General features: G+C 40.0%; 2 protein-coding genes and 1 long non-coding RNA gene across 4 annotated transcripts in view; all 3 read right to left on the bottom strand.

Annotated features, from left to right (window-relative positions):
- The window catches only part of LOC137287575 (uncharacterized), a 54,053-nt gene extending 51,398 nt beyond the window's left edge, over positions 1 to 2,655 (bottom strand). Inside the window, exon 1 of the mRNA XM_067819941.1 lies at positions 1,963 to 2,655. The gene's annotated coding sequence lies outside the window, so the exon portion shown is untranslated. The remainder of the gene's footprint in view (positions 1 to 1,962) is intronic.
- A 7,237-nt stretch (positions 2,656 to 9,892) lies between these two features.
- LOC137287576 (uncharacterized) lies at positions 9,893 to 11,402 on the bottom strand. The gene is made up of 2 exons (XR_010957040.1): positions 10,958 to 11,402; positions 9,893 to 10,533 (listed from the first exon to the last, which is right to left on the bottom strand). It is a non-coding gene; the product is annotated as an uncharacterized lncRNA (long non-coding RNA).
- Positions 11,403 to 13,090: 1,688 nt separating this feature from the next.
- Positions 13,091 to 27,521, bottom strand: LOC137287390 (proteasomal ATPase-associated factor 1-like). Of its 2 annotated transcripts, none has more exons than XM_067819651.1 (11): positions 27,441 to 27,521; positions 20,817 to 20,851; positions 19,214 to 19,317; positions 18,624 to 18,725; positions 18,208 to 18,303; positions 17,499 to 17,649; positions 17,010 to 17,204; positions 16,784 to 16,875; positions 16,373 to 16,488; positions 14,587 to 14,669; positions 13,091 to 14,292 (listed from the first exon to the last, which is right to left on the bottom strand). In XM_067819651.1, exons 1-11 carry the CDS (start codon positions 27,494 to 27,496, stop codon positions 14,132 to 14,134), a joined length of 1,191 nt encoding a protein of 396 aa, XP_067675752.1. In that variant the 5' UTR covers positions 27,497 to 27,521; the 3' UTR covers positions 13,091 to 14,131. The 2 variants fall into 2 exon arrangements, with proteins under 2 accessions (XP_067675752.1, XP_067675750.1); XM_067819649.1 differs by having other exon boundaries at positions 20,811 to 20,851; positions 27,441 to 27,518.
- Positions 27,522 to 27,592: the final 71 nt, after the last annotated feature.

Here is a 27,592-nt window from a genome sequence, read left to right as displayed (position 1 = left end):
AGCGAGGCTACAATGAAGCGCCCATTAAAGTCATTGACATATTTTGTCACTGCCTCGGGCACTCGTATCTTTAATCCATCACTCTGATATATACTAGCCTATATAAAGTACAGTGGAGTATAAACTGCTTACTGTCTGATCGGCAATGAGGCCACTGTAGGATAGATAGTTCAATATATCCGCCTTTACATATATTTATGTTAGACAGCCTATACACACACAATAGAGCGGGTCGATAGCTCACTCAGCAGTACATAGATGGGACACTTATGTCTGATATTGGTCAATAGTTGGCGTGACTAGTTAACACTGCGCTGTCAAGTGACCCGTGCTGAAATGATGTTGGTGAAATTATTGTGAGGGATATTTCGACGGAACACGGGAAACCAGGCTCCCGAACATTGTATTTAGTGGCCGAGTAGTATGTACATCCAGGGTATGTAAATAAATGACGGTGAGTGTAAGCCTGCTGTTGCACATATCACACAATATAGCTGCATTGAAACTGCAATGGCGAGTATATCGAAAATAAGTTTCAAAATGCACATGTGCATGATATATTTCACATTGACAAACACTAGAGGAATTAGGAACTTGTTACTGAATGTCCACATGCTGTTAACCTTTATATAAATCAAGGGCATCGCCAAAAGATGAATCTATTGCGAAGATTGCGATGTCCAGATAAAACATTTAATCCAACGCTGAAAACAGGTAGCATCAATATAATATGCATGTTTAGAGATACTTTTGAGATGAATTTCTACATTTTATCGGTCAAATGGATACATTAATGTGAATGTTTACCGGTTTCCATGGACACATCGATGTGTTGAAGTGTCCAAATAAATGAAAAAGGGAACTGTTACGGTATGCGAACTAGGTGTCGTGTTTCATATAAAAGAGCATGGGTTATTTCTCCCAAAGATGACGTAATTACAGTGGACGCTGTCACAACCGGCATCTGTCCAATCCCGCAAATTGTCAATACCAGCATAAAATCTCAGTCCTGTCCGTGGCATGTACATTTATCATCAGCTCTACAATCCGGCATAATGTCTTAACCGGATTATTTCTTCAGTGATGATGAGTGCCGGTTTAGACAGCTTCCACTTTCCCATCCTAGTAAACATTCTACACAGACAAAACCCACTGTTTTAAGAAATTAATTGCTAACACTGACATGTTCGTCAGAATGATTACACGATGCTATTAGAAAGTGGTCAAATGCAACAAATGTCATATTTGAATGGTTGAATCATATTCGTCAGAATGCTTATTTGTCGTCTGTTAAATATTGGGAGGTTTTCCTATAAAAAAAAGTGCGGGACTACAACAACTAAGCCAGCGATGAAAAGTTGTATACCTCAGGACAATGGGCAAATCATAAACATTAATATAGTGGCAGTAGTTCGCGAGTCAGGTATAAGGTTGTTTTCGCCATCATGTTATAGTGTCACCCTTCATTGGTCTCCATGTCGTCTGCTCGTCGCTTCACGCGCCAGTGCTTCCGACTCGTTTTACCGAGGACGACTGTTAATGTATCGTTTGGGAGAGTAGCCCATCCACACAATATTTCACTACAGAAACAGTAATTAGTCAGGAAATTGATGAGGAACTGAGCCAGGTATATAAACCAAAGCGTTAGTTCACAAAAGACAACTTTTCAAATTCACCCAAGCTTCCCACACTTTTATCCTGAAATAGGATACATGTCAGGTAACCTATGTTAACACGTACACTATTGGAGACATGTGAAGTGATATGGCACCTTTCATTAAAATATAAAACATTATCCCCTCTCATGATATTGCCAGATCTTGATACGATACGACTTCACCTGAATGGCGGGCCAGTGGGCGCAAAACCGTATGTACGTGTAGTGTAATACATAAGTATACCGGCAGACTCTGAACGTTCCATGACACAGTAAATATAAAGTACAAATAACCTCACACCTACCTTGTCTGTTATAGTCACTGGTTGTCACTCCAGAAGAATCCAGTTTAATTAAGTTGCAACAAAAACAGACCACACAATATCACAGTCTCTTCTCCACTGGCAAACAGCTACCGTGAATAGATCACGTGACACTTCCAATGTAGGACGGCGGTATATCGGGGTCTCCACGCTGTCAGGTATATTTGACAGCCAGCTGATCTCACGGCTGTTGCAACGGACGTGGAAGTGAAATTGTCCTCACGGTGTGTGCGAGCTGACGAGATTATCACCCTGCAAAATAACACCACTTTGTTTTCGGATATATATCCTATAGCAAACAGCGGATATTGCTATACCTGAAGTCTCTCACCACCTTCCAACCGTCTGTCCGTTAAGTTTGTAACATGCAATGATGTAATCAACTTGCTGGGTTTCTGATGCAAGCTCTCGTACACAGAAACTGCTGAGCAATCATTCCCGATCGATCGTCTGCTTGTGTTTTATCGTCTGTCATCGTATGCATATTGGCTGGATCTGCTTACACTCGCATGCAGCACACCTACAGCATATCCAGTGACTGTAATTACAGCAGACTAGACTGGGGAACTAGCGGCTGATCGACATCGTGTTTCTCGACAACCTTGCCGATCTGAAAGTCTGACGGAATGAGTTGTTCAAGGGATCGAGAGTTTGGTTCATCAGGTCAAAGTGACCTCCCTGGTGACCCATGACAGGAATACGTATATTACTGTCTGACATAATGGTTGTGTAACGAGGCAACGTTTTAGCCTATCCACTGGTGTTAGGATGATGAATGTGTTGCCATGATAGTATTGTGAAGTCAAAGTGAACAGTGATGATGTCAACTGACAGGGTGTCTTCAAATATATGTGCTGTAACTCCGGGCGACCTGTAGCTATGCGCATACATTACCATACAACCTCATTAATCTGGACAGGTTCTTTTCAACCAAACGCGTTCAAAACGTGGCAGTAGTAGATTATCGGGATTTCAAATTGACAGGAAGCTAAAATTAATTATAACCTTGCTGTCATGTAGACACAGGGTGTGAACACTGGAACAAGTACTCGTAACAACGCTACATCGCCGCTCGATTCGCGGCACATTACAGCTGTGCCAGTACAGTTAATCTAGCATCACCTTCACGGTGAACATGAGGTGTCTAGCATATACATGGCGGATACGTCTGTCAGAGGAACGACACCATTAAACCAGCAACCATGATATATATGTATACAGACGTGAATGGGAGCTGCGCGTGTTGAATATGGGTAACTCGCTAGCTTGAGATTTGCCTGTGTGTTTGTTGTCCGGCTATATGACGACGGCAGGTATATTTCCGAATATGTACAGACTATCCAGTGATGAGATTATAAGCAACGAACACGTCGACAATGTACCCAGACACATGGTCAACATTTTATGCCAGAAGTGTGCCTAGTCATCCAATCAACAACGATCCACGCCATACACCTGACCAACCACGATCCGTTCTGACAGTGTACCCAGACACCCGGTCAACAACGATCCACTGCGACAGGGTACCCAGACATTCGATCAACCACCACCCTCGAGGACTGGGTAGAGACACCTGATCAACAACGATCCACGCCGACCGGGTACCCAGACACTTGATCAACAACGATCCATGAATCTGACCACCCAGTCCGTTACGTCTTCTCTCACAACCAGCGCTGGTTGCTGGAGACGAGTGATACACTGACAATCATGAAACAACTGACGGGCCGGAAACAACTGACGGGTCGGAAACAACTGACGGGTCGGAAACAACTGACGGGGTGTATCATTGTGAGTTCAGTGTTACACAATGTCGCATAGAATGAATGAATTTGGGGCTTCACCAGTTGCAGACATTTCCATCAAAACCACAGCGTCCAACACAAAAGATGGACTTCACTTACTGTATAAACTGTGGATGGAACAGATGAAGGTTTTAAGCGCTACTCCACCATCTTACAAGACTTAAAGGATACAAAATACCCATCAAGTCGTTCTGTTTTTTCTTTGACATAACATGACGGCATTGTCCTAGTGCTTTAAATACTCAAGTCCTGAAAACGACCTTTGAAACGTTGTTCTTCTCATATTAAAAAGGTTTGATTATATTAATTACCTCGTTTACAAGATAGAACCCACTAATTATATACAGTAACGTCCTAGTGCTGTCCTGCTACACCAAGTGTATCCCGGGGTTCATCGTCACGGTAGAGGTTTCGCCTGCGATAGCTATAAGATGAATAACGCGGACTTGTATCGGTGAAGCCGCTTTCTACCCACTTTGTGAGACTTTAAGGCAAACTAATGTCCTCTAACCGAGACCGGGAACATCCTACCCTAGGACTTTTGCCTATGTGAAATACAGGCATGAGAAAACCTTGAGGCTGTTGATTGGCTTTGGTGCTGCTGTTGACAGTATTACAGCACGCGATGAGATAGTTGTATGCGTCAGTTGTCCTTCTTCCGTGAACTGAACTACAATAACGTCATCATATGTCCCTTATTTCTGAGTTATATATAACATGCTGTCATTTCATGACAGTGCAGTCAGTGCAGTATGTTTTGAGGAGATCCCAGGACAATACGGAGTGTTGTTCTTGTGTGTCAGTATACTTTTACGCTGCAATGTTCCGGACTCACACACATTACTGATGTGTGGAATCGAACAAGGACTTTGAATGTGACAGGCGAACGCGTTATACTGAATGACCTCAACAGATCTAGATGTTTGTCTGGTAGAGTAAGGATCACGATCGGGCTGAGGTTCAAACATAGCGAGTCTGGATGACTCCATCCCACTCAGGAATTTGAGACCTGTTTAACCACTTGGATAACACTCCCGCTCAGTGCAGGAAATAAACATTCAGTGTATATACCAACAGGATATTTAAGAAGACGAAAAATATTTAAATTCCAAATATTATTTAACAATGCGAATCGGCCAAAAGTAGTATCTTGAAGACGTTTACGGTGTGCCAAATTGTCAGTTGTGAAAAAAGAAGATTTTGTAAGCTGACGTCGTGCTAACACGCCCTGTCAAGTTTGTATCCACCATCCACATTGCATACACTGGCATTCCTACCTCGCATGCCAAAGAATTCGGTCATCGACAAAAAACAATTTTGTTCAGTGCTTTCTTATTGTTGGTCATGCAGTGTTACCTACGCGCTAACGGGTGTTATAGTGACAGTATCAGGCAATTGGAAGGAGCATGAATGTTTGTATCATCAGAACTTGCTGCTGGGACGCGACCGACAGGTGCCACTAACGTCCATTTATTCACAGTATCACAGTTACCTACGCAGGTTAATGTTGTTTATATATCATGATTTACTAATATGGGGGCATGTGCCCTTTCCCATACTCGGCTACCAGATGGCCGCACAGCGGTTACAAGGACACGTGACCAGTCTATAAAGACAGTTACTCGGTCACAGGATGTCTGCAATACCGTTAAGAGAGAGGAATGGCAAAGTAGGGGAAGCGATGTTTCGTCACGTCGAATCCCAATGTAAGTTATAAAACCAGTTTGTTGGTGTTGGGGTATAACTGGAATATCGCCATGTGCGGTGTAAATCCAAATTCACTCTCACACTGAGGCAGCAGAATGCAGAATCTGCAGACATAACTCACACGTTGATAGAAAAGGAGAGTGCAAGATTATTGTAATCGTAGAAAAATACTCTACACCTTAATCATTCTGTGATAATTAAACCCTATATATGAAACATTAAAACATGTTCCACCTTTACAACGTTCATATCCACGTTTGTCAGTGACAGCTGATGGACGATGCTGGAGCGACAGTAAAGATGGCCAACGCTCTCTACCCAAGTTACACGTAATAGAAGTCGTCACTCAAAATATTATGACGTCATGATTCCACGCCGGTCTAGCATCACAAGAGTATTTTACAAGATGGGAATGCCAGATCACATATTTAGTTTCTTAACTATGACGAAACAGGGCTGTCCTGATGCCAGGGGCATACGTACCATCATAAAACAATGCTTGGTTATGCTATGAACGTCCTAAATACTATCTCACTATGAAGCTTTGCAATTTATCTGACTAATACGAAACAAATGGCGTGCCACGTGCTTGTATACAGTAGATCTAGTGTTGGGTGCGGCGTTATTGTCTGACTCATCATGGCAGTAACAACTGTCCAAATACACACGACATATGATGCCAGTTTAAACCATATACCGTTGACATGTCCGTCAATGATCATACGTGATCATTATGGTTCGTGACTGAAAAAAGGAAATACATAACATTTTACTGTTTGCTCAACTCGCGACATACTTGTTTATTGGATTATACAATATCGATTAATAAAAACAAAACAAAAACAAAAAAAACCCAATACAACAGGTTGAGAGTAGTGTTACATGACGCTGTCCATCAATTATCCGGTGTCGGCCTTGAATAATGGATCTGACACGTTTTTATATGTTTTCATTAAATTAGACAATATTGTCTGACTGAACGCACCAATAACTCTTTTTGGTGCAACAGGTAATTTATTAATTTTAAACTGGTATTAATTTAAAGGCATAAAGTCACTGCTTCCAAATATACCTTTTATATCATTGAAGCAGGGGGAACAAGACAAGTGTTATGGACATCAAGTGTCCAGTAATATAGTAAGTGTAAAGTTCAGACTAAACTATATATCACCGTTTACTGGAACGGACCTTTTAAAGCAAATCCCTGTCCTACCCCGACAAATGCAGATGTTAACCCCAACCTGAGGGTGACTGAGTGAGTTTGGTTTTATGCCGCTTTCAGCAATATCATGACTGGGGAAACCCCTAAATGGGCTTCACACATACCCATGTGGGGAATCGAGCCCGGGTCTTCGGCGTGACGAGCGAACGCTTTAACCACAAGGCTACCCCAACGCACCCCTGACCTGAAGGGTCCACAGTTGGCAATATTGTTAATTTTGCAGGACATGATTTTACTATGATCGAAGACAAGTAGTAAAAGGATGAATATTGAAGATCGAATATTTCGGGAAGTATTCCCATTACTTGCTGTTTAACAACACGTCTGTAACTGACAACAAACTAAAATGCTCAGGCTATTTTTAACTGTGAAACTACAATCAACACTTTGAATATTTTGCAGACAAATTACGGAGCAAAAATACTTAGATTATACATTTTTCAAACAACTGAGCAATGAACAATTGAATAATGTACAATAGGGAGAACGCCTTGTGCCTACCAGAGAGCGTTGTCTCAACCGGTTCCCACAGGACTCACAGGCTTTGCGACTATAATCTCCAAGAACAAACTCAATTGATGTAAATTCATTAAAATCACGGTCTGTGAATGCATAGCTACATGTTGGTCTGAATGACCGTCGTGGGGGAATATGCAGACTGTGTCGCATGGAATCAGTGACTACAGGACCGACCAGAAATAAGCGTCTTTGTGATTGTGTCACCTCAAACGGAACATGCACTATATTATGTTGACAACTGCACTGCAATCGACGTGTTATACATGCAATATATTAAAGACGGATACAAAATATCACCATTTGCATCTCTGAGGGACAAACACGTTCTCGTCAAACCGGTTTCCACTAATCGTGTGTCAAGACGTCTGTAAAGGTGAGAAATGTGAGAACATTCACACTCACACAGGTTTACTCAAAAGGGTAAACATCTCTTCTTATAGCAGTAACTCACACGTCATATGTTTATACACCCTCTTCACAATCATTACAGCAATATCACACATATGACATTGGGTATAGCAACAAGAAGCTTCATGGCAACAGTCGGTGTCATGGTGGCATTTGCAGCCACCCCAACCAGCCGTGACTGTAGCACGGTGGACCAATCGTCGTACCACACACATATTGTCGGGAGTTTCAATCTGATATTCGCATTATTCAGTGTGGGGTTCACTAAAATGCCAAACGTCTGTGTTACTTCTGGCTTTTATACTTTTCACTTTATTTCGCCTTGTGTTACACAATGTCCATATATCATATATATGTGTAAAGTGCAGTACATTGTGATGAGTGCACACGCAGGTTGACAGGTGGACTACACTCACAACAACACACAACGTTACTTTGTCCACAACGCTCTGTGCCCGACATAACTGAACAATGCACAGGTTCCCAGCTGCTGGTCTAACAATTATGTTGTTTAACCATGTTGTCGACCATTTTGTACTTGTTTTGACGTCTGCTTTCAACAAGTGTGGACCAGTGATTGACGTCATGAGCCAGGTTCCAGGCCGTGGGAAAGCGTTAAAGGGGCACTGATGCGGAGCGAATAATGCTTCTCGCCAACGGTCTTATTACGAAAGCAGACCGCAAATTGGTCAGCGCCCACTCCTTCGACCGTGACGGACAAAGGAACTGGGCTCCTGTCCATATTAGCAGAATTTCTTCACCTAAACAGTCAGGAGGCCGGATGCCCATCACATGCCATTTATTTAAAATATCCATGATATTCCTTGTCTGATCGTAACCATATATCCCAGCAGTGTAGTTCTTTTCGGATGCTTGGATGGTATACTTACTGATCCAATTTGATCCTATTTCTGTGTTTTTAACCTCGATATTTAATCATGTTACATGCAAATATGATGTCTACAGGCACGGAGCAAGCTATTTGTTTCAGTACGGAAGATTGCAAAGCTTTATATTTAGGTAGTTTTGAGTGTTGGTTGAGCTGTGATAGCAAATAGTATACGTAAATTTTGGTAGCTATAGTAGCTACAATGGTTTATTATTTATGATAATAAAACACACAGTTGATTTATTTGAATTCGAAATAAAAAAAAAAGATGACTTTGCCTTTGGTAGAGAAATCTGAAAATTGTCTTACGTTAAAAAAAACTTATTTCACCTATTTACCCAACTACACAGCAAATGCCTGTATGTATTCCTTATGCAACGAAATTCCGTTGGTATCCTCAAAACAGTTTCGGTCCAATAGTGTTTTCAGGCTGCATGCGACACAGAGATTACATCTTCCTTGCTGTAACTCGCGTTTGATGGTGTAAACCTACACGTGTTATTTGTCATCATTCTCTTGATGGTCAATTCATGAATTTATAACAGGTATAATTAGTAGCAACACCACTTCGGTTACTCAACAAAGGTTCCCATTTGGCATTTCTCCTGTCTGGAGTAAATACTCAACATTATAAATTAAGGTCTGTAATGGCAAATGTATTGTATGTTATGTAATATGTGCATGTAAGTGATGCAAGACGGTTTATCAGCTGAGTTACAAAAACAAACATCGATCAAAGGATTAACCGATAACACACTGATTGATTAATTACTTTTATCTTCTAGCGGATTTGTCAAAAGGCAGTGTGTGTAGATGACTACACCCTGTCGTAAAGTGTGAGTGCAAAAACAACATCCTCCCTTCAAAGAATTAACCACCCTTGCGGTGATTGATTGATTGCTCAATATTGGTTAACTAAATTACTTAGAATAGTGGACATCATACAATTAGTTGCCAGGTGTGCTATCTTGGGAGACCAATGAGAGGTTTATCTAGTTTTCACCAACGATAGACGTGAAACGATGTGTTACTTTTTCGCAAATGAGACAGTTGTAAGACACGCGACACAGAGCAGGATTATTTACCAGCTGAAGATGAATGGAATACGATTTCTTTTACGTGGACATTGATGGATACATTCCTGGACAAGGTAGTAGCCTGACATTGTTGCTATAAAATTAGTCTGTTTTACATTCATTATTTGCATTTTGTTTTAATTTATTTGTTGTAGCATTCAGCAGAATCTGTATGACAGAAAACACACACTAGATCGCGTATGTGTGTGAAATAGGATCCACATTGGCAATCTATACAATGTATAAATGTTGCTGTTATGTTAGAAATTTACTATGAGTATAAGCAAATCGTGTGTTCTTTTATTAGTTTTCAGAATCATACAAATATGACAATAAACTAATTAGGGTTATGAGACAAAATATAGAGACGTACATTGGCTTCGTTACTTTTCCGTCCTAATAGTTTTTTACCATTTCTACCACTGGCAGATGATTAACCTTCAAAGTGTTTCATTTGTTTTCCTAATACATTTGTAATGAAGTACAAATGACTTCACCTCAGTTGATCTGTCTATAATTAAACTATCAATTGTGCTTACGGACTGCGCAGCAGAGGTCACGAACCAGTCACGAATTCTGGGATATCATCAGGGTACTCACGGGAGAAAAACAATAACAAAAGTTTACACCAGTCCACGGAAATTACTCCGCATCAGTGCCCCTTTAATGCGTCCAGTAACAAAAACATACGTTAGTCTGTACGGACAGTGGTTCGTGATTGTCTGAGACAGTCTGCACTGTCACGACAGTGGTCCGTGATTGGCTGATGTAGACCGCATTGTCGCGACAGTGGTCCGTGATTGGCTGAAATAGTATAATCTGTGGCAACAGTGGTTCGTGCTTGGCTGAAGTAGCCTGTACTGTCCCGACAGTGGTCCATGATTGGCTGAAGTAGCCCGTATTGTCCCGACAGTGGTCCGTGATTGTCTGAAATAGTATCATCTGTGGCAACAGTGGTTCGTGATTGGCTGAAGTAGCTTGGTGATTGGTAGGTCTTCAGAGCAGATCAAATACATAGCAATATACTCACATTGTCGAGGTGGCGCCATGTCCATAACGCTACAGTAGGCATTAAACAATAATGTGTAATCACATCCGACTATAATACCACTAACGCATTACTGTAGAAAGAGACACACTCAGTGTACAACATTACAGGAAGGTTCAATACCTTTCATGGCTTTAGCAGTCTCTAGTCACTGAAGCGATCGTAAACATTTGAGGGTGAAAAGGCTGCAAAGAAAATATCTCCTAAAAGTGTCGCGAAACAGCCTACACAAACACTGAATATATATTTTTCATGTTAAATGAAACGGTACATTGAACAGACTGTCAATGCATACTGACTTACCCGAATATCTCACAGTCTCAAATCATCACCATCATCATCATGTTACGTGAAACAGAGGTTTTCTTTGAAGGTCATAGCTTGACACCACCCGTCAATCGTTTCTCAGTTCGGTATCACGGTTTACGTTTGTTTAAGGCACGGAAATTCACTATATAGAGTTGTGGCCCTTTAGCAATGTGAGGATTTGATGATCAGTGTTTGCGAGATTCGCAGGAAACAAGACCATTTGCCAGTAGAGGTGGACCCTGGGCCGTGGGTTTCATCAACCTCTGGATGTTATGTCACGCTCACCCGATGTTGGTGGTGAGCTGGAATGTTGTGCTTGGGGAGAGACTTTCGTGACCTAAGTAAAGTCGGAGCTCGCTGTGAATACTCTAGTCTGTTCCTATCACCACCCATCTACGGTAAACAACTTGTTTACATGGGCAGAGACGGGGAGTCGAGAAGGGTGGATGTAGCCTGGCGTTACGCATCACTAGATGCACTTGACAGTGTATGCGTTTATCCTAGTACGTGTGGAAACACACTTGTCTGACAAGTTAAAAAGTTGAGGACATATTCTCGGGGAGAGTAGTATTCCCAATGAAGACATACTCTCGAGAAGAGTAGTTTTCCCAACGAGGACATATTCTCGGGGAGAGTGGTTTTCCCAACGAGGACATATTCTCTAGGAGAGTAGTTTTCCCAACGAAGACATATTCTCTGGGAGAGTAGTATTCCCAACGAGGACATATTCTTGGGGACAGTAGTTTTCCCAATGAAGACATATTCTCGGGGAGAGTAGTATTCCCAACGAGGACATATCCTCGGGAAGAGTAGTATTCCCAACGAGGACATATTCTCGGGGAGAGCAGTTTTCCCGACGAAGACATATTCTCGGGGACAGTAGTTTTCCCAACGAGGACATATTCTTGGGGAGAGTAGTATTCCCAACGAGGACATATTCTCGGGGAGAGTAGTATTCCCAACGAGGACATATTCTCGGGGAGAAAAGTATTCTCAACGAAGACATATTCTTGGGGACAGTAGTTTTCCCAACGAGGACATATTCTCGGGGAGAGTAGTATTCTCAACGAGGACATATTCTCGGGGACAGTAGTATTCCCAACGAGGACATATTCTCGGGGAGAGTAGTATTCCCAGCGAGGACATATTCTTGGGAAGAGTAGTTTTTCCAACGAGGACATATTCTCGGGGTGAGTAGTATTCCCAACGAGGACATATTCTCGGGGACAGTAGTATTCCCAACGAGGACATATTCTCAGGGAGAGTAGTATTCCCAACGAGGACATATTCTCAGGAAGAGTAGTTTTCCCAACAAGGACATATTCTCAGGGACAGTAGTATTCCCGACGAAGACATATTCTCGGGGACAGTAGTTTTCCCAAAGAAGACATATTCTCGGGGAGAGTAGTATTCCCAACGAGGACATATTCTCGGGGAGAGTAGTATTCCCAACAAGGACATATTCTCTAGGAGAGTAGTATTCCCAACGAGGACATATTCTTGGGAACTGTAGTTTTCCCAACGAGGACTTATTCTTGGGGAGAGTAGTATTCCCAACGAGGACATATTCTCGGGGAGAGTAGTATTCCCAAAGAAGACATATTCTCGGGGAGAGTAGTATTCCCAATGAGGACATATTCTCGGGGACAGTAGTTTTCCCAACGAGGACTTATTCTTGGGGACAGTAGTATTCCCAACGAGGACATATTCTCGGGGAGTGTAGTTTTCCCAAAGAAGACATATTCTCAGGGAGAGTAGTATTCCCAACGAGGACATATTCTTGGGGACAGTAGTTTTCCCAACAAGGACATATTCTCAGGGAGAGCAGTATTCCCAACGAGGACATATTCTCGGGGAGAGTAGTATTCCCAACGAGGACATATTCTCGGGAAGAGTAGTTTTCACAAAGAGGACAAATTCTCGGGAAGTGTAGTATTCTCAACGAGGACATTTTCGGGGAGAGTAGTATTCACATCAAGGATATATTCTTGGGGAGAGTAGTATTCATAATGAGGAGAAATTCTCGGGGAGTGTGGTAGGTGGTAAAGGTGAGAGAGTGAGGAAGGGAGGCTTGGTGGTGGTGCGTGAGGTTGGATGACTTTGGAGAATACCAGGACAGAAGTCATATTTCAATATTACATTCTTTATTGAGTAAAACAGGCGTTCAATTTACAAAATGTAACTTACAACAAGAGACAGTAACAATGAAGGGGGGCTAAAACCTGACATCCACATACATACAGCACTAGTCCAGGGTCTGATACTGCCTGATACTTCCTTAGGAACACAGCTTTGCATTGATGGGGAACCTGGAGTGTACTTAAGAGGATGGATAGAAGAAACAGAACTTGTCTATCGAGTGAATTTAGTTTTACGCCGCACTCAGCAATATTCCAGTTATATGGTGGTGGTCTGTATACATTCGAGTCTGGACCAGACAATCCAGTGATCAACAACATGAGCATTGATCTGCGCAACTGGGAACCAATGACGTGTCAACCAAGTCAGCGAGTCTGACCACCCAATCCTGTTAGTCACCTCTTTCAACAAGCATAGTTGCCTTTCATGGCAAGCATGGGTTGTTGAAGTCCTATTCTACCCCGAAACCTTCACGGGTCACTTGAGTATCAAATTTGCATTGTACTTTGTGTGTTGATATAAGTAAACGAACTGAAATTAGAATTAAAGTTTTGAATTAACGGTAGTTAAATTAGTCCTTATTCAACAAAGGCTATGGGTTCACCATGAAGTCATCAGTGTGCTGTCCGTCTGTCCGGTTTCACTGTCTTGCCTTCACTGGGTTGAAGTCTGCACTGGTCAGCTCAGCTCTCATCTCCAAATGGCATTGAGTAATAGCATCTTGCCTTCATTTTTTTTGTATTTTGTCTGGTTGCTGAGTCATTGATATAGTACTGATGCACTCACTTCACTTGTACATGTGTTGTTTATTATGTCTAAATAAACATTCTTATGGTAGGACAGGCACTTCAAGGAGATGCTCAGTTACCTGAAAACCTCAGCTATCATCAAGCTGTCCAACCTAACCACAAAGTCTGTTAACTTCAACAATGGTGTGAGTACTGATGTCTCTTGTACCCATATACAGTGACTGTAGCACCTGCTTCGTGTCTCGATGGTCTTCATCAACAAAGCCATGGGTAGCACAAGTCAGACATGTAGCAGACTGTAGCGCCTTATGGTGCCATCTCGGCAGGAGGTGTACACATGGGTACCATCACACACAGTCTTGTACACTGGGTCGCAATCCGCACCGGTCAGCTCAACCCTCGTCTCTTGGCGCTCATCTACATAGAAGCAGGAACCGTCTCCTGGAAATTAGCCAACTTGTTATGATTTGGACAAACAAGTAACTTGTAGCATTATGGGATGGTAATGCCGACTGAATGGAGCTTGACTGAATTTTGAACAGAAAGGTGAAATTAATCCTGAAAATGAGGTGTTCCAAATAGATCTTCTTATTTTGATTTTAGACCTACTTCTGATCAAACAGTATTTTGAATAACGAACAAAAGTGTACAAAGTCATACAAAGTTTCTTATCTAGTTTTACAGTAATGATGACTGTGTATGTCTGATGTCACTGATTGTCAAAAAGCAGACTACCTGTTGATGCAAAAAAGCCCTGTTTGTGAGGCAGCAGAGACAAGATGGCCGACCGAGACTCCTGCCATTCCTTCAGCGGCACTCTGACAAGAACAGTATAGTGTCAACACATCAGTGTCAGTACAACATCAATACAACGCCATATAAATACAAAAACAATATGTGAGTTATGTCAGTAGGCAGTAATATGTGTCCCACGCACATCAATATGACAAAGGTTGTGTCAGCACCACTAGCCATTGTCTGCATTCTTTGTGAATGAGAGTGAGTGAGTTTAGTTTTATGCCACACTCAGCAATATTCCAGCTATATCATGGCAGTCTGTAAATAATAGAGTCTGGACCAGACAATCGAGTGCCAAAAGCATCAGTATTGATCTGTGCCACAGGCAACTGATGACATGTGTCAACCACCAATCAAGTCTGACCACCTGACCTCGTTCCTTGCCTATTTCAAACAGCATGGGTTCCTGAAGGCAGATATTGTAGCCCAGATCTTCATGGGTAAGATTGTTTGAGAAACTCACCTACTACATGTGGGATCACAGAAACCCAAATGATGTTTAGATAATAATCCCAAAGATTATTATCTTGCAAAGTACAATTCATATTAATACTGCACAATATTTACAATACAGAATTTCTGGTGTCCCCTGCTGTCATATTGCTGTCATATTGCTGGAATACTGCTGTCACATTGCTGGAATACTGCTGTCATATTGCTGGAATACTGCCGTCATATTGCTGTCATATTGCTGGAATACTGCTGTCATATTGCTGGAATACTGCTGTCATATTGCTGGAATACTGCTGTCATATTGCTGGAATACTGCTGTCATATTGCTGGAATACTGCTGTCATATTGCTGGAATACTGCTGTCATATTGCTGGAATACTGCTAAAAGCAGTGTAAAACTGAACAACAATATCGAAAACACACACTTAATTGTTTGATTGTTTTCAAAGCCACATGACCCATATCTCACACATATGGTTTATACATATGTATCACACCACACATACACAGAGTCACTGGATAACATCAGATTTCAGGCATAATGTAAAAAACAGCTCACATATATTTTGACTGAAGAAAGGTGTATAGCATTAAATCCAAGCATCAGATCGAGGAGTAGGTTGTTTCTTAAAACATGACAGTGAGAATGTGCATCAGTATGCAGAGGGTATGTTTTCACCACAATGCTACCCAACAGCCCCATCGAACTTAGGATCTAATGAATACACAATATAGTGAGATACAAGGTGTGTGTGGCTGACAGTACTTGTCTACACAGGTACCAGACAGCAGAAGAACAACTCCAGTACAAGTGGACCATCTTGTTTTATCCCCCAAGGCTGACCACCAAGCGGGAGAACACGTACCATCTACGAGTATTTCAGTATCAGTCCATGGAAGAGGTTTCAACTACAAGTACAGAAGGCAGGTGGTCTCACCACTCTGCCATGGAGAAGGCCAAGGACCCACCTACTAACAATGTCAAGGTGAACTTAAAATACAACCCAATGACTAAAGAAATATCTATCACAAATGTCCCTTACTAAGTGATGTAGTGATGTGGCTTACAGAATTCCTTCAAACCATCAGCAGTATTCACATCCCTGTGGCTGACAGGGACTCACTGACACACCTGTTCAAGTCTGCCTAAATCAATACTGCCAAACAGACTGATCACCTAATCATACATGTTCACAACTGTGGGTTATCAAGGTTGGTCTTCACTACTACTTAGAGTGTGTTCAGCATGTCAAGAGTTATCTCCCTTTACCTCACATTTCTGATGTCAACAATGGTCAAGTGACCATCCTGCGTCCCACATACTGCCTGAACGTCTGATAGGAAGGCAACAACATTGACAGCTGAGTGACAGTCAAGTTCAAATATCTGGATGAAAACAGAAACATGTGTTACAATCTTTAACATAAAGCAGCATATTTCCACTGATTTCCTATAGTGTTGTGTTGTGTTGCGAATGGGCTGTGTTGTGGTGAGTTATGTTGTTTTGTGTTGGCAATAGGTTGTGTTGTGTTGAGTTGGTCTGTAATGGCTGGTTGGCTGCGGTAATAAATATTAGACAAATCGAAATGAAACTGCTGATAACCAGCCAGGGTTATCCAAGGTGTATATGGTACATTGACAAATACCCTTGACTGAATCTGTAGTGAAGGCTGAGACTGACCTTCTGACGACTGCGTAGCCCGTAGCCCTGCAGTGTAGCATTCTCACATCCCAAAAGCAGCATCCTGCCTTCTGTTGACACCTCTCTCTCACCTGGGGACAAGACACATAGGGAGTCATTTCCTTCAAACAAAGACATCCTGAAACAATTATGTGTAATACTCAAACTTTTAAAGGTAAAACAACAAAATATTGGGAGGGATCACCAACCTAGGAGATCTACTTACTGGGAGGGTTGTCAGGTGCACCAAGATCTATGGAGTTGTCCGTTACTTCCACGGAGCAGCTGTTCACGATGCCGCCACAGTCCTTGAAAGTTGTCAACACTGAACTCTGACCTACATCCCACAGTTTGGCGGTGCCGTCCCTGCTGCAGGACACTATGTTCCGACCTCTATCGATCACTGCTGTCTCCAGGATACCTGCATGAGATGGCATCCACCTATTACTTTATCCATTAATTTCTCTATATTATGGGCTTTGACATGTATGTCTGTCCCCAAAAACCTGAGCATATCTGATAGTCTGCCAAAGAAAACAAGAGCCAAATGGTTTCTGTGTCCTCCCTGATGTTTATGTATACATAAATCAGTCACTTGGAGTCTTGGAGTTGCTACAGACTAAACATCACGAACCATGTTTACAGTTAGAACAACACTGATATACATCACTGGTGTAAAATTGATCCAAGTATACAGCAACATCAGGATACACACCAGCTGTATGCCCCACTAGTGTTGCTGCACACTTTGCCGTCTCTGCCGACCATATCTTGAGTTGCATGTCTGCCCCACCGGTCAGGATCACCACGCCGGAGGGGAAGAACCGGCAAGTGTACACGTCACCCTTGTGGCCTTCAAGTCTCCGCTGACACCAACAAACATAGACACGATAAATAATTATGCAAACAAAATTTGAAACTTAAAAGAACACAATGTATGTCAATATAAATGTCAATATGAGAAAACGAACAACTTTTACCCATGGTAACTAGATATCTATCAAGCCAGAATTGTTTCCTGATACTGAACCTATGTACCATGTGTGTTTCAATCCTTGCTTCTACATGCAAGGCCTTTAACAGATATCACGATTATGCTGTGCCTTACATGTATCACTACAGGGTTGTATAGGATCTTACAGGATGGCTGCGCTTGAAGAACACCAGATTGATGGATTTACACAAACATGCTTCTCACAAAAGCAGGCATACCTTGACATTAACACAACAAACAAATAATGCATTCACAATACAACACAGTACAATATGACTACCTTCAGATATTCAGAATGCAAAGTAGATCATCTAGATGTGCAAATTGTGGTTGGTGATACTTGATACCTGATACTTGACAAACACCTGATACTTGACACATATTTGATCATGTAATGAACACGCTACCTTCGCTGACCAGATATACATACCCTCACTTCTCCATCACTGGTCTGCCACACCAGGAGCTGGTTCCCACTGTCACATGACACACCCAGACCACCGGCTGTCACGTCCACACATGGTACCTGGGAATAAACAAACAACTATCACATGACACACCCATTTCAACAGCTTTCATGTCCACACATTGCACCTGGGAATAAACAAACAACTCTGACATGACACACCCAGTCTGCTGGCTGTCACATCTGCACACGGCACCTGGGAATAAACAAACAACTGTCACATGACACACCCAGATCACAGGCTGTCAAGTCCATTCACGGCACCTGAGAATAAACGAACAACTGTCACATGACACACCCAGACTGCCTGGTACAATGGTAATAACCAATCATCTGTGAGCTGAACTTGTTTTAAAAAAAAATGTAAATAATAGACTCACACTTTTGTTCTGTTTATGTATTGCTGAGAATGAGATCTGTGGGGCCACAAACTTCCTGGTGAGGCAGCCGAGCTCCCCGCTGTATTGGGCTGTTAGTGTGTACTGGAACAATGCAGTGGGAAAACATGTCACAGTCAGTTTCCATAGTAACAAGTAATTCTTGATGAGAAATAACCTGTAAACTCCACCAGGTCAAAAAGTGTTCACATACACAGCCATGTGACACTACCTCCTGTTTTACAACAACAGTCTTGTGGAAGGTGTGTAGGGTAACGCAAATTCCTATCTCTGAATTTACATGATTTTTGTCTATCTTAAGTAGCTTTCAGTTTCAGTACAAGTTTCAGGAGGAAATCCAGGAACAAATAACACTGCAATAAACAAATAAATGGACAATAACAATTACACATTTAATTCAATTTGAGCCACAGCATCTGTGGCATAAGATTTTCATTGTCAAACATGTCATCAGTCTCTGAGTCAGTATTAGTGGATAGTCTATCAGCAAGCAAGTCAGTTGTTGTGATGATGATGATAATAATATTACTGACATGCTGCACGTTTGATGTGACAACTTCATGTCAACTTACTTTTGAGATGTCCTGTACAGTAAAGCCATCTGTACCAGTGAGTTCTGGAAGACCTTCCCCGGACATGCCCTGTGTGTCCAGGTGGCCATGCACACTGGGACAGTCTGAAACACACACCTCAATAAATAATTCTCTACTATTATCAGCACAGCTTCACCACTGGCTTATCATCCATAATTGCAATCAATTCCTGCTCACATCTGAGTGATGATAAACTAATGCTATTGTACTACATGTAGCAGGGCAAAGGGTAAGGAGTGGTTCTAGTCAATGAAGACCATCGCCTGCTGGGGTGTAAACTGTGACTTGGGTTACATGTAGCAGGGCAAAGGGTAAGGAGTGGTTCTACTCAATGAAGACCATCGCCTGCTGGGGTGTAAACTGTGACTTGAGCTATATGTAGTAGGGCAAAGGGTAAGGAGTGGTTCAACTCAATGTAGACCATTGCCTGCTAAGGTGTAAACTGTGACTTGAGCTATATGTAGCAGGGCAAAGGGTAAGGAGTGGTTCTAGTCAATGAAGACCATCGCCTGCTGGGGTGTGAACTTTGACTTGAGCTACATGTAGCAGGGCAAAGGGTAAGGAGTGGTTCTAGTCAATGAAGACCATCGCCTGCTGGGGTGTGAACTTTGACTTGAGCTACATGTAGCAGGGCAAAGGGTAAGGAGTGGTTCTAGTCAATGAAGACCATCGCCTGCTGGGGTGTGAACTGTGACTTGAGCTAGAAGTTTATTATATAATTTGTTTTGCTTTTTTTCACCTTGTAACACGATAATAACAACAATCAACAAAACAATCATATGACATATGTACTAATATAGCAGATTACACCTAAAGGTTAGATGCTGATAATGGTAATATGCCATAATGGACAAATACCACACGCACTGTCATAAAAAACATCCTACTCCAATAAAAACTTCATATCAAACTATTTAAAAATGATACAGTCTTTACATAAATAAAATGTAAAAATATGACTCTACCTTACAATCATACTGAAGACTGGATTATATATACAAATACCTATTGCTACATTCTATCTCATTTGAAAATTTATTTCACACCATAAGTTTGTAATGGAATCCCATCAAACATCAGGCGTCATTATTTTATTGATGGCTTTGGTTCTCACTGTGGCCTCTAAATAGACACTCCGTAGTGGAGTACCTGAAAGGGGAGTCACTCAATTATGTGACTGCCGGACCATGAACACGATCATCCTGCATGTCATGCAAAAGAATGTAGGAAAAAAAGAAAAAGGAAAAAAAAAGAAATAAATGGGGAACATAAGTATATGTAACATATTATTTTATGAAGATGTGGGTTAATGAATTAAGCAAGCAGAACTCATTTCTTTTTTTTTTTCCTGTCCTTTTTTTGGTTTTCCCATGCAAAAAACATGCCTATTTATAGCCAGTGACTTATATTGTGAGCATGGTATGGCCCCCTCTTCCACTTATGTGGTTACCTCCAATGACCAACTGAGGTTTAAAACTGGAATAAACATATATTTTATGTTCTTGCACGACAAGAGCGAGAGTAAGTAGTATGTATACTATAGGACATATGTGTGTAATGAAAATATCTTACTCACTTGTACCTTTGTAGGTTATCCATGCACGACCCTTCTCTTCTCTGAAATTCAAATGACATATCTTGCCTATTTCAGGTTGCATATTAAGGGCTATCAGAGATACTGTGCAAGGAAAAGACAAAAACAGAAATGCTATCCATACATATATTTGTATCTTAATCATGTAAATTGTCTTTCCAAAATATATTGGATCTACAGCTCATGCCATGCCAGTTATATTCAGACGCCTGACATAATTCCCATAGACTTACATGTTTATTTAGTGCAGCATAAATAATTTTAATGAATTTAATTTTTGTAAGACCCAAGTAAAATTTTGCACATTTGTGAGAAATTATCTTACCTACTGTCCATTTGAATCAAAATCTACGAAAGCCTAATGCTGCCACTTTTTTTCAAAGACAATTCTCGTTACTTTGATTATTTACTCGTTGCTTCGAGCATTTTCTTGTTATTTCAATAATTTTCTCATAACTTCAAGTATTTTCTTGTTATTTCAATTATTTTTTTGCTCCATCAAATAATTTCTCATTGCTTCAAGAATTTTCTCGTCGCTTCAAGTTTCAGTCAAAAACTTGAAATTTCGAGTAATTACTCGTTACTTCAGGTTTCTTTCATAAATTTCGAATATTTACTCTTTGCTTCAAGTTTCAGTCAAAAACTTGAAATTTCGAGTGTTTACTCAATGCTTTGATTTTTTTTCTAAATGTCTAAGTTTTATGAATTTAGCATGTATATTTTAGGAGATCTGCTCCGAGCAAGATGACATCCTCATAGTCACACACACGCTACAAGCTACACCCTACACCACCCGAGTTTCAGTGGTCATAAAACAAACTTTCAGTTCAATAGGGAGGTTGCGCACCCTTGCTACCACGGTATCTTCCCATAAGGCAGACCTCACAAAAGACAGAACGCTTAAAACAACACACTTTAGGGTTGTTTACATAAGGCTTAATTAAGCTGATAATAATGGCATGTGCCCAGATATGTAATATATAAACTATACTTTTCTTAATTCATGTAAAGAATTATGATTTTTATATTAAGATCTGTTGCATCAAAGGTACAAAATAAAGTGCTTGAGAAAATTCTCAACTTCTCAAACAACTCAGTTCTCTATTACTTTTCACTCTAATTACCAGTAAACTAAGAGAGATGGCAATGTGTTGTTGCTATACAAAATACATGTATAGATAGAGGGATTCACACAGAAATATTTTCTTAAAAATAATATTCATTGTTTGACAAATGGAGGGCATATTAGTAAAACATAGCTTGACTACAAAGATTACAAGGTCAGTTTTCTTAAAAACATTCAGACAGTGCTTTGTTTCCATCGGTAACCTATGATTTGTTGTCCTAAATTTTGTCAGTGAAATTCTACTTTGAAAGGATAATTTAAGACAAGGTTCTGGAATAAGTGTATTTTCATACATTATGTAATGGAATCCTATTGATGATTGAGTATTACTTGAATTCCAAGATTGTACAAACTGGTCTAACTCACTGTACTTGCTACACTCTGTATTGACTCCGGGTGAGCTCATTAATTGAATAGGGGTGGAGAGGATGACTGAGCTAATTAATGTACTCACTGAGTCTATCTTACGGGAGCTCCACCTTTTAGGAGTGAACTGCAACTAAGAATTAATAAAGAAACAATACCATATATTAGATACTTTGAGGATTTGACAGAAGTCAATTTGGTCAAAAAGCATACCATTTTGGTATGAATATCATATTAAATAAACATTTTCAATAACACTTAAAGTTTCATATGGCCACAGGTTGTATAACAATTTCTAAACCTAATGTTGTCTTATTTATCAGGACACATACCACAATTTTCAAGGGTACAGCTTAATTCATCCTTATGCAACCAACCATAAAATGTGTACTTTTAAGCAGTCTGTCTTTTTGGGAGGTTGATACCGTCCGAAGCATATTTCTTAAACTATTATCAGACTTGGTACACATATCAAGCATGATAGATAGGTTTGCCATTTGGGGTTTAAACCCAGATATGAATCTTTTGCGATTTCCAGCCAAATGTGACTTAGGCTGTGGGTATGAGGATGTGATCGGTGCAGATTTCCTTAAACTATACATGCTAGCATCATCAAATTCGGCACACATATGAAGCATTTGATGGTTATACCTAGATATGAATTTTATTTTTTGCTGTATCCATGGACACGTGACTATGAGGATGTCATCTTGCTCGGAGCAGATCTCCTAAACTATACATGCAAACTTCATCAAACTTAGAAATTAAGAAAAAAATCGAAGCAATGAGTAAATACTCTTTAAAAAACTTGAAGTAACAAGAAAATATTCGAAATTTCAAGTTTTTAACTGAAACTTGAAGCGACGAGAAAATACTCAAAGCAACTAGAAATTAATAGAAGGAACGAAGAAATAATGGGGAAATACGCAAAGATACGAGAAAATTATTGAAATAACGAGAAAATACTCGAAGCAACGAGTAAATAATCTAAGTAACGGGAATTGTCTTTGAAAAAATTATTTTACGCTACAAAAGTTAGGCTTTCATAAAAATCTCCTGAACGAACTGAACACATGGTTCAACAATGCACAATCCCATGGGCTGCCATGTTAAAGCGATTCAAGGCACTGTACATGTTTATATAATTGTTGCCATTTGATAAATAAGCAACGCAAAAAAATTAAACAGTATTTATTTGATTGTACAGTCCATTTGAGTTAAAATCTCCCCAATGAATTGCACTCTAACTCAAAAACAAATAATCGTAAATGACTCAAACTAACACCAAAGTAAATAAAAAAACCACACCAACTCTGTAGAATTTCGTTACAATTTTTGTTAACAAAATATCAAAGTTGTCTAACAAACCATTATTATTTTCATTCGATACTGCCAGATTTGTGACACTGGTGCAGCAACAGCTCTGGTAACAGCCAGGTAAGCGAGAGGCAAAGGCTAATTTCTCATGTGATGTTTTATTCTACTGATTGAGCGATTGATTCATCTCACACCGTGAAGTTTACTGCTGATGGTAAAGCTTTAATTTACAAGGTCTACGACTTCCTACAACTATTTGTTTATACAAAATTGTGTTCTTAATAAAACATCTTTTCCCTGCGCATGATATACTGTGTCATACCATGTTTCTTTTCCCCGTAATTTCTTGCGTACAGTGTCATCACAGCACCTCCTGTAAACACTGTCTCGTGTGCAGAAGCTTCCATCACAATCAGAACACAAAATGTTTGAAATGTTTAGCTTTCTAGGAAGTTATGGCCTAATTTCTGCCAATGTTCTAAAATCCTATCCTAGAACGTAATGCACTTTGAGAACTTTCGTAAATGTGATCATAACTTTTGAAGCAATGCTCGCAACTTGTCAAGCAGGTCATCGTCTGCTTGAGTGAAAAGCCATACATAAGTATCAGTTAAATCAAATATAATGTTGCCGATGTAATAAAAAGCCATTCAACACCAAATTGGCCATCTCTTACATACATTTTTTTTGTGCTGCAGAATTCGTACCAGGCATGTGACCTCTGGGTTCATTTAGAATACTATTGCAATGATACTATACAGCGCAGACATGACATTTTTTATTATCCCTCAAATGGCGGGCCATGCACACAAGAAAAATGAATTTGCAAATGATTGCATAACTTACCTGTAAATATGTTTATTTTTAACAAATTTCACAAAAAAAACCATTACAATAGTCAAGAAAAATTTACAAGTTTGCTTGGCTTTTAATTAAAATGATATGTTGTATTTGTTGATTTCTGTGGAGAAAAATGCATCACATGTGCTTCCATAAAAGGGAATGACCCGGGACAATAATGAATAACACGAAAACAGGATAAGTGACTTCTGCGGATAAGACACGAAATGTACTTTGCACTGGAACAAGTGGAAACCAGCGTACGACAGAACATTTGAACGATAAATTTATGAAAGGTGAGGAAATATTTATTTAAAGAATTACAATTTTGATAATATCTACTGATATGCAATAATGTTCATGATCATCTTTTGCGTTACTACCCCGAGAACATGTTACGCCATGGTAAATTTCCATTTTGTCCATTTTGTATTTTGTTCAAGCTGAGTGGGTCAATTACCTACTCAACTCTATGATCATATAAAACAATTTTGTGAGGAAATTGATAGTTTGTGAAATGATCAGAAAAATGTTCCAAAATAATCCGATCGGCCTATAACAAAATAGACAGAATAGCCTATAATATGATCTATCCCGTTCAGTCTATTATAGGTCGATCGCTAGGTTTCCCCAACATGTTAAAGGGGCACTGATGCGGAGCATTTTCCGTGGACTGGTGTAAACTTTTGTTATTGTTTTTCTCCCGTGAGTACCCGGATGATATCCCAGAATTCGTGACTGGTTCGTGACCTCTGCTGCGCAGTCCGTAAGCGCTATTGATAGTTTAATTATAGACAGATCAACTGAGGTGAAGTCAATTGTACTTCATTACAAATGTATTATGAAAACAAATGATACACTTTGAAGGTTAATCATCTGCCAGTGGTAGAAATGGTAAAAAACTATTAGGACGGAAAAATAACGAAGCCAATGTACGTCTCTATATTTTGTCTCATAACCCTAATTAGTTTATTGTCATATTTGTATGATTCTGAAAATTAATAAAAGAACACACGATTTGCTTATACTCATAGTAAATTTCTAACATAACAGCAACATTTATACATTGTATAGATTGCCAATGTGGATCCTATTTCACATACATACGCGATCTAGTGTGTGTTTTCTGTCATACAGATTCTGCTGAATGCTACAACAAATAAATTAAAACAAAATGCAAACAATGAACGTAAAACAGACTAATTTTATAGCAACAGTGTCAGGCTACTACCTTGTTCAGGAATGTATCCATCAATATCCACTTAAAAGAAATCGTATTCCATTCATCTGCAGCTGGTAAATAATCCTGCTCTGTGTCGCGTGTCTTACAACTGTCTCATTTGCGAAAAAGTAACACATCGTTTCACGTCTATCGTTGGTGAAAACTAGATAAACCTCTCATTGGTCTCCCAAGATAGCACACCTGGCAACTAATTGTATGATGTCCACTATTCTAAGTAATTTAGTTGACCAATATTGAGCAATCAATCAATCAACGCAAGGGTGGTTAATTCTTTGAAGGGAGGATGTTGTTTTTGCACTCACACTTTACGACAGGGTGTAGTCATCTACACACACTGCCTTTTGACAAATCCGCTAGAAGAACAAAAGTAATTAATCAATCAGTGAGTTATCGGTTAATCCTTTGATCGATGTTTTTTTTTGTAACTCAGGTGATAAACCCTCTTGCATCACTTACATGCACATATTACATAACATACAATACATTTGCCATTACAGACCTTAATTTATAATGTTGAGTATTTACTCCAGACAGGAGAAATGCCAAATGGGAACCTTTGTTGAGTAACCGAAGTGGTGTTGCTACTAATTATACCTGTTATAAATTCATGAACTGACCATCAAGAGAATGATGACAAATAACACGTGTAGGTTTACACCATCAAACGCGAGTTACAGCAAGGAAGATGTAATCTCTGTGTCGCATGCAGCCTGAAAACACTTATGGGCCGAAACTGTTTTGAGGATACCAACGGAATTTCGTTACATAAGGAATACACACAGGCATTTGCTGTGTACTTTGGTAAATAAGTGAAATCAGTTTTTTTTACGTAAGACAATTTTCAGATTTCTCTACCAAAGCCAAGGTCATCGTTTTTTTGTTTACGAATTCAAATAAATCAACTGTGTGTTTTATTATCATAAATAATAAACCATTGTAGCTACCATAGCTACCAAAATTTACGTATGCTATTTGCTATCACAGCTCAACCAACACTCAAAACTACCTAAATATAAAGCTTTGCAATCTTCCGTACTGAAACAAATGGGTTGCTACGTGCCTGTAGACATCATATTTTCATGTAACATGATTAAATATAGAGGTTAAAAACACAGAAATGGGATCAAATTGGATCAGTAAGTATACCATCCAAGCATCCGAAAAGAACTACACTGCTGGGATATATGGTTACGATCAGACAAGGAATACCATGGATATTTTTAAACAAATGGCATGTGATGGGCATCCGGCCTCCTGACTGTTTAAGTGAAGAAATTTTGCTAATATGGACAGGAGCCCAGTTCCTTTGTCCGTCACGGTCGAAGGAGTGGGCGCTGACCAATTTGCGGTCTGCTTTCGTAATTAGACCGTTGGCGAGAAGCATTATTCGCTCCGCATCAGTGCCCCTTTAATAAACAGTGGTCGCAAAATTGAACTGAAATTATGTGATTTCAATTTTGGTTGCCTGCCAAAGTTTACAGAGAGCCATCCTAAACTCATTTAATGGAAATTATTAATGTAAGTCTTGTGGACGGTTCGGGAATAATTTCTGTAAACTGGTGATGAGTTTGGTGGCATAGATTGAAACGATTTACTAACGTTGATAATAGCCTAAATCACTGACATTTCACATACGCAACCCAGCACAAATGAGAAAGGTGTGTTCGTTAAAACTTCCTAGGAGATGGTATAAATAGATGCGACTGTATCGCGTAATTACCTCAAAGAATACTGCCAGTCACTTTGCAAAATCATTCGCTCCATGGGCGCAGCCATTTTGCCAGAAAGTTATACGAAAAGGGATATTTTGCGACACAAATAAATAATTCAGTCTCTCTTACAAATATTATATGCGAATAATTATAATAGCAA

The sequence above is a fragment of the Haliotis asinina genome, chromosome 6 (genome assembly GCF_037392515.1).
Source record: "Haliotis asinina isolate JCU_RB_2024 chromosome 6, JCU_Hal_asi_v2, whole genome shotgun sequence".
In the NCBI taxonomy this organism is placed as follows: Eukaryota; Metazoa; Mollusca; class Gastropoda; order Lepetellida; family Haliotidae; genus Haliotis; species Haliotis asinina.
Note: the sequence above shows the minus strand (reverse complement) of the source record. Positions and strands in the feature narration are given on the sequence as shown.

Bases quoted from the DNA above. Each gene is read 5' to 3' on its own strand.
- LOC137287390 (XM_067819649.1), bottom strand. From the start codon at position 27,496: ATGGCTGCGCCCATGGAGCGAATGATTTTGCAAAGTGACTGGCAGTAT. The intron at 18,726-19,213 runs GTAAGTTGACAT...GCATTGTTCCAG, and splicing joins CTGTACAGGACATCTCAAAA to TACACACTAACAGCCCAATA. The intron at 14,293-14,586 runs GTAGTCTGCTTT...GCTAATTTCCAG, and splicing joins GGGCTTTTTTGCATCAACAG to GAGACGGTTCCTGCTTCTAT.